The 8,266-nt window shown below is 40.3% G+C and overlaps 1 protein-coding gene across 1 annotated transcript in view; it reads left to right on the forward strand.

The window, feature by feature from the left end:
* The window catches only part of CNTNAP5 (contactin associated protein like 5), a 697,937-nt gene extending 690,941 nt beyond the window's left edge, over nucleotides 1-6,996 (forward strand). Inside the window, exon 26 of the mRNA XM_021716185.1 lies at nucleotides 45-6,996. Within this exon, the coding sequence (XP_021571860.1) occupies nucleotides 45-241 (197 nt within the window). The 3' untranslated portion in view covers nucleotides 242-6,996. The remainder of the gene's footprint in view (nucleotides 1-44) is intronic.
* Nucleotides 6,997-8,266: the final 1,270 nt, after the last annotated feature.

Here is an 8,266-nt window from a genome sequence, read left to right on the forward strand (position 1 = left end):
TTTGTGACCATGTTCTTTTCTCTGTCCCTCTCCTTTCTCTACAGGGGTAATCGCTGTGGTAATATTCATCATCTTTTGTATCATTGGCATCATGACCCGGTTTCTCTACCAGCACAAGCAGTCACACCGTACGAACCAGATGAAGGAGAAGGAATACCCAGACAATATGGACAGTTCCTTCAGAAATGATATTGACTTACAAAACACAGTGAGCGAGTGTAAACGGGAATATTTCATCTGAAAACTTCAGGGTCTCTCATACTCTTTTTTCTTGTTGAGTTCTTTTCCTTCCTCTTTCTCCTGTCTTTTAATTTTAGTCATTGACTTTTCCTTGTTTGCTTGCCATCTAATTTTTGGGACATACTTGCGTCCACCCCAGCATCGATCCCCTTGACCCAGCCCAGGAGACCAGGCAGCTGTGGCCACTGCCTTTCTCTCTGTCCAACCTGGTGTGGTCAAAACGACCACTCGAGAGGCTGTCTTCACTATTCGAGACAAGGAAGAGACACGTGTGCACTCCTGCATGCTCAGTTCTGTATTTCCAGTTTCACACATGCACTGTTCGGTGTTTGCAGCCGTTCGGTGTTGCGGTCTTGCTTTCAGCCTGAACTCTGTGACTTAGGTATTCGTTCCTGACATCCTTCCCCACCTGAAGTCTATTCCTGCCAGGGGACCCAGGGCAGAGAGAGAATAACCTACAGCCCAGTTTCCTCCAGTGGCATGTAAAGGGAATAAGAGAGGTTTGCTTTGTGTTTGTTTAATTTCTGTATCATGGCAGTCCCCTTGTCCTGACTCATCACCCTTTCCCCCTGTGAGTCTTATCCCCTGAGCATTTTCAAATATATGATTGCTGACAGTAGTGAGCAAAATCACTTTTCTCCTTTCTTACCACTCTCTCCTGGGGCCGACACTCTGTGACAGCACACAATAGCATAAACCTAGGGGAAGCATGGGTATAGTAGCTTGAAACCAGGAGGTACAAAGACAGCTGCTAGGAAGTAGATGTTTTATAACTTCAAAAATGTCTCCTCCTATTTTGTAAGAAATGCTAGCTAGGTTCCTGGGATTATTATACTGAAATAAAGATATAAATATATACATATATGTAAGTTGCTGCAGCATAAAAAAAATTCAGTAAAAGTCTAAAATAGTACCTGGTTCAATGAAAGAGCGTATACCATCTTAACCCAGCTTTAAGACAGAAACAGAAACAAAAATGGGAAACAAAAAGAAAAAAACTGCATGAAAGATGAGAAATATCAAACAGAATTCTTCTCTTCCATCCGCTCACTAGAGATCTAGCAAAGCAAGTAAATTCAGGTTTGCAGGTTTCCGGTTTTCAAACAGACATCTCGAATCTACTTCTGTCCATTGTGCTACTTTCTAAGAGGCACAGGAGACACTGAAGTCTGGGCCATCCCACTCACCTCCAGCTGACTCACACTGCTTGGTTTAGAGGAGCACTTAGGTTCTGCCACACATCACATTTTAAAATTTGCTCTACATTATGTGTCCAAAGACCCACCCACACACTCTTTTTTACGGCTTTAAACTCTTAAAAGAGGTGGTGACAAATTTCAGGTTCTTGACCCCTTTTGGTAACAAAGCATCAAAGACACACAGTCATCCTTCAGGAAGGCATCTGTGAGGTGGGGATAAGAATCGCAATGATTTTGCTGTAGCAGTATGCCTAACTCTTTGCCTCTGAGCCACCTTGTGGAAAAAAAGTAAGAGGAAAACAATAAAAAATGCTCCAGGATGCCAGAAATGCCAATATAATGATCCGCGGATGTGGAAATATTTGCTGATTCTCTTTACAAGACAGACTCTATTTGGCAAACAGTGACCACGTGTCTTTTCTCCTGCCTTGACAGGTGGCAGACATTCACTCCATCTTGTTCTTGGTGTGTCTCTTGCCTCTGGTTATTTGACACTGCCCTGTAGGAAAAAGCTCGCAGTGAGGGACTTACTACCTGCATTCCATTCCAAGTCCTTGGCTCTTTCTGTTTCAGAGCTTGAGGGGTAAGGATTTAGTTTGCAATTATATTTCTCAACTTTAAGTTGTTGTTCTAAATACACATATCTCCTTAAAATTATCTGTGAACTTCTAGTTGATTACTTCATCATTTCCCATTATATGCTTCTGCTAGTAAATATAAAGTGATTCTAACACAAATACTTGCTTTTCCTTCCAGCTTTAATAAGATGAATGATTCTTTAATAGGATGAAATATCTTTAAAAACTGTTTTCTCCTGCCCTTTCCTCCCCTTTCTTCAATTTTCACTTCTGAATTTTCTATTTCCATAAAAAGACTGTATAAATCAGCCTATTGCCGGGCTACATATTGCTTTGTCCAATGAAATAAAAGTCACCATGAAGAGCAGTGGATTTAACCCTAAGCATCTCCAGTAATGAAATGGAAAGGAAAAGGGAGGTGTGAACAATAAAGCTGAGACTCTTCATTATTCAGGTCTTTGAGAAGCGAGGACTGTATTTTTGCTGACACAGTGCTGATCGAAGAAATGGAGGACTAGCAAAGGCTAACTCAGAGCATTTGATTTTTCTCATCTACTTATATATGCTTGTAGATCATCCCGTAGGGTGAGGAATTTGTGACACTCCATCCTTACCTGACCGTACTACAAAATCCACTGGCGTCCTGTCCACGTGGGTAGACTAGTTATACGCATACACTATGTACCATGCACCCAAATATGAATGCCAAGATGGTGCACTCTGCACATCACTCTTATAAGTAGATTCTCAGGGCTAAATGAGAATTATTTTTACAGGGTTGGATTATGTAATAACCCCAGAGAACACTCTTTCTAGATGTATATAAAATGCAAGCAAGCTGCATCCTCCAAAGCAGATACAATTCACAGGTAGAAATAAGTGCTAACTCTGCCTTCTTTCCTCAGCGGCACCAAGATCCACATCATTTTATGCAATTGTTTAATTGTGTGTTACAATCCTGGAGAAATTAGAGTCTCAAAACCCGTCTTTGAAAGCCTTCTAGTATCCCTTTAACCCTCTTTTTTCACATCCACGTTTAGGTTTTCCAACTGCATGCTCTGGCCAACTGGACCACCCTCATCTTCTCCGCTTTAACCCTCAGTCTTTGGTAGCTGCTGTTTACAGAAAAAGAGTTTATGGAATATGCTTACTTTACAGTAAAACCAAAAATATCTGTGCAGTTACGTAATTCTAAGGGAGCTGTTTCATTGACATTATTTTCACCAAACACATCTACTTATGTAAGCAACGGTATATTTACCCGCCCCAAAATGTATTTAACACCCACTGCAACCTTTATTGTATGTATAGACCCAATTGCCACGGTTTCTATGAGAATTTGTGTAGAGAAATAGACATTTGTCATTTCTCTAGATATTCTTTTATGAATAGTTTAGCCTCTTCCATTCACTCTTTTTTAAAATTTTATTTTTAAAATGTGGGGCACAAATGAGGGTTCGGTACATATCTATTCACTCTTAACTGCACAACGAAAGATTTATTTTAAGGATCTGGGACTGATTTTTTAAAAACAATGTTTGTTCTCTTTTGGAATAGCAGAGATGGTACTAACCTGACTTATGCCTTTTGTCAGACCCTTGCCCACTACATTGTAGCAAGAGCAGGACCAGAACAGCAACACAAAAGGGAGTTATTTTCTTCTTTCTTTATTCATTCATGAAGTATTTACTGAATGCCCAGTACTCAAAGTGTGCTAGGCATCGCGTGTATAAATATAAATTACCCATCATTCTTAGTCTTGGGGCACTCAAAGTCTTCAGACGAAGCATATATTGGGACAGGGCTATGCATAAAGTGCTCTAGAGTGTAGTGTTGAGGTCCTGCACAGTTATTCTTGTAAAACATTTGCTAGAGACGGAAAGAAACAGATAAATTTCAAGGAGGTACTTATCATTGTGTTTCTCATTTGTTTCTTCCTTCTTCAATAAGCTGTTTTCTTTCTCCTCCTCCAAGCAAATATCCATGTGTGCAGCTAAATTTCTGCAGAAGGAAATGGCTTGACTCTAGGGACAGAAAGAATACATAGTTCCTATTTCTGCCGTATTTTGGGGGAGGCTGAATCTTTACATTTTTGTTTTGGTTCTGGTTGGGAGCTCTTCCTTTCCATGATCCAGACCTAAGGGAAGACTTTGGATCCTATTTGTAGCAGGAAACAATTTCCACTTTACCGCCTCTCTTTCTCTTTTTCAGTTCTGTCACTGTCATCTGTTTATGAACTTTTGCATGCCGTTGGTCTTTCAAACATTCCTTAAGGTGGTTTTCTTGACTACAGTTCTTCCTAAAGCCCACCTTTGTACTAATGAACCATTCTGGTTCAGGAAAATCTCTGAGAACTAGATGACATCTATCCTGGAGTCAATAAATGACCTAAAAGTATTTTCCATCTCTGTAAGGTCTTGCCTCTAATGCCTGGGTGAAATTATACCTTCCCCCTCTGTTGGATTTAATTTAATTCAAGAAGGTCTGCTGGGAAGTAGCAAGCAGAGTCATCTTCTTCAAGATATTCAGGGATAGGGATCAGGCTTGTTGAATTTTTTCTTATAAAAAGTCTTGACAGTTTGCTCACCAATTGCCTTGGTTTTCTCGGAATACCCGCATAGCTACAATTCATCAAAAACCTCATTGCAACACCAGCCTGCCAAAAGGCTTTTAGGATATCTGTAAGTTCTGTCCCTCATTCTTCCTTCACCTAAAGACTTGGACACACTTAGTCCTCCATGGTCCTACAAGTCATGTGTGGGCTAAATAGATAAATTGGCTTTGTTGTTCCTGCAGATGACAAAGGTGTTTAGTGGAGGAAGGTTCAGGAAAATTCAAAGCATTCAGCATAGTAGAAGGATAACTGAGTGCTATTTCATGTCTCTCATGCAGTTTGAACATGTTTTCTTTAAAAGACACACAGTGTAACTGAATTACTTCCACATACTGTTTGTGAGCCTTTCTTGACCTCTACTCCCATCCCCTCAACTCTCTTCCTTGTTGAGTCATCTAGTTTGCAGATTTTGCTTGTCCCTAGTTCTCAGCTCTGTGTTCACAAATTCCAAAAAGTTGAACCACCTAAAGGGGAAAAAGTGCAACTCACACGCACACACATGCACATTTTGTAAAAATAGGGCTGTTATTCAACCTTTCTCTAGAAAATTCTACATACACAAGTGTTTGGTAGGGAGAGAAGCATTTCTTTCTTGTATTGACAATTATTTGAATCTTTCATATAAAGTTTTAATAGTTAACTGGTTTGCTACTTTTGAGTGATTCTTTTCTCTTTTTTTGCACTAAGGTACTCTGAGGAAGGACAGAAAAGCACATTTTCTAGTGAAATATTGTACTTTGTAAGCTAGTTGTCTGTCTTTTGTAACATTTATAGTCTACAAAGTGGCTGAGCAGACATGAAGAAGTATGAACGCAAAAGTCTGTTTTGGTGTTTCCACCACACCTGCTGGGCACATGTCAAGGAGAAAGAGGGATTGTAGCAGCAATTGCTAGACGTCTGTGGTGAGGGAGGTCATTGCTTCCGCCACGAGTCAGTGGCAGTGGTCTTCCCACTTTTCTGGCTCCTGACTCAGGAGTCACTTTAGTGCATTTGGATCATTGTCTTACACATTAGGGAAAGAGGCAATATCATGGGCTTTGCATGGATGATTCTTTACTCACCTTTGTATGATATTTTTGACCCTTCCTAGCTCTAATCCAATTACTTTTTTTTTTTAATTTTTTTTTTTTTTACTTCATAAATATTTTCCCAGAGTGCTTTAGAGCTATCTCTACAAACATCTAACCTGCGCAGGTTAAGCACCCAGATGCAGTTTTAAAAGAAAAAAGAAAAGAAATTGTTAGAAAACTCCATAGGTTCACTATCTGTAATCATAACCCCTATGTGACGAGTTCCTGAGATACTGGAATCAATCAGCCATCTTTCCTCTTCACTGGCCTAACATCCATAGGCCTTAGCAAGAAGATCTGATACTATCTAGCCTAGACAGTGTATGCTGCAAGGGACTTGCCATCTAACGCTATCTAGGAACACTCTCTCAATCCTCCATGGTGACACATAGAAACCCTTTATAAAACAGCAGGGCAAAATTAGGAGCATCGTCTGAGGCCAGGAACAAAGGTGAAGGTAGTTGTGTTAGTGATTAAAGTTTGATCTCATTTTCACAGCCTTACATGCTTCTGATACCAGAAATATCCTCCAAGAGCATTAAAAAGGCATTAGATCTGCAACAGAAACATTGCATTACCCTGCAGACTCTTTGAATCAACTCAAAGGGAAACTTAATGGTAAATTTCTTGGTCATACTTTCACAATGAAATCAACCCCTATCCCAAAGATTTTCCATGAAATATCCACACAGTCACTTTTCTTTGAATGGCACTATCAACCTGTGGTAGGAAGGCAGTCACATATAAATGAATACACATTTCCATGTTCCAATAACAGTTTATTTGTAAAAACAGATTTGATACATGGGCTCTATTTGGTCAATCCCCAAAATAGAACATTACTTACACTGCCCATTTCAGATGAAAAATTAGTCCTCCTATGGCATGTTCAGGCCCTCCTTTGTGAGAAAGGAGAAAGAGCAGGAAGACTACTTTTAAAAGGTAAAGAATAAAATGCCAAATGACTTTCCCCCCAAAATATACATATGTCAAACTCTTTATTATGATAAAAGCACAAAACAGGTCATCTCCTTTGTGGATCTGCTGGAGTCTAATTTTTTCTTTTTGATCTTTGATTTTTGTTCCCCAAACAAAATCCCAAGTGATGTTGCCTCATTCCAAGTCAGTTTTGTAGACCATGTAACATGTCTTAATACACTGTATGGGAAAAATAAAAGTTAGCCTTAGATTTCTTTGTTTTCTATGGTTATTGTTGTACAGAAGAAAGACTTAAACTGTAAATAATGTATATTTAATAAAGAGAAAATTTTGTATGATTTTGTGTGAAAGACAAATGTGCCTTGATGTGTTTTCTTGAGTTAATGAAGAGTCAAACCATTAATCCCTTAGCTCCCATTCTCGTTCCTTAGACCATTAACTCCCAGACAACATGACCTGTGGGGTTGCTGGAGAAACATGAAACTCCCACTGCCTAGATTTATTGATTTCTACATGGCTAAAAGTGCTGTTCTGGGCGCTCTCGTTGCTCAGCTGAGTTATTCTGGACTGCATGTCTGGCTCAGATGTGTACAAAAGCAGTCTCATTGATTTGGTCAAAAGTCAGCTTCAGTCTTCTGGAGCAATCCTGGTTTCAGATACCCACATGAAACTTTAGATGCTTCTATGCCTGCATCAGCGCCCATTCACAGAAGCCACATTTCTTTCTTTCTTTTTTTTTTTTTGAGTCGGAGTCTCACTCTGTCGCCCAGACTGGAGTGCAGTGGCTGCTCCCGGCCACCACAGCCTCGACCTGCTGGGCTCCAGCGATCCTTCCACCTCAGCCTTCCAAGTAGCCGGAATCACAGGTGCGCGCTACCACGACCGGCTAATTTTTTGATTTATTGTAGAGATGAGGTCTCACCAAGTTGCCCAGGTGGGTCTCAAACCTGCGGGTTCAGGCAATCCACTCATCTCAGCTTCCCAAGGTGCAGGATGACAGGCTAAGCCACTGAGCCCGGCTAGAAACCACATTTCTTCTCTCTCCTTTCCTACATCTTTTTCTTACAGAGGCTCTTAACTCCAGTTGGACTCTGTATGTTTGAGAGACAAAACATACATTGATGTGAAATACAACCTGCTTCATGTGGTGCTTATTAAGACTTCTATATGGGGTAGTCAGCAAACTTACAGAAATTTTTAAAAAACAACGGTGTTTTAAACAAGACAGTGACACTATGAGATTTACCCTTTAAAATATCTGACTTGTCAATGGTGAATTGAACATAGGACAACAGGAGGGGAGAAGGAGAGGACAGATAAGGACCAGTTCAAAAACCTGAGGAAGGGTGGTGGTGGCTTGAACTAGGGCTGAAGCAACAGACATTTTAGCAGTAACTGGTTCAGACAGAACCAACAGGACTTGCTGATGGATTGAGAAGAGGAAGTGAGGAGAAGAAAACAGTCCAAAAAGCCTGGATTTGAGGCCCATGCCACTGAGTCGATGGGAGCAGAGCTTTTGTTTTGTTTTGGGGCTTGGTAATTGTGACTTGAGAAGGGTAGATAATGAGGTTAGTTTGGGATTTTGTGAAGTTTGAAGTTCCAGCGAGGCTTTAAGTGTAGATGTCA

Source organism: Carlito syrichta, unplaced genomic scaffold, assembly GCF_000164805.1.
Source record: "Carlito syrichta isolate Samal-C Ts95f unplaced genomic scaffold, Tarsius_syrichta-2.0.1 Scaffold308256, whole genome shotgun sequence".
Taxonomy (NCBI): domain Eukaryota; kingdom Metazoa; phylum Chordata; class Mammalia; order Primates; family Tarsiidae; genus Carlito; species Carlito syrichta.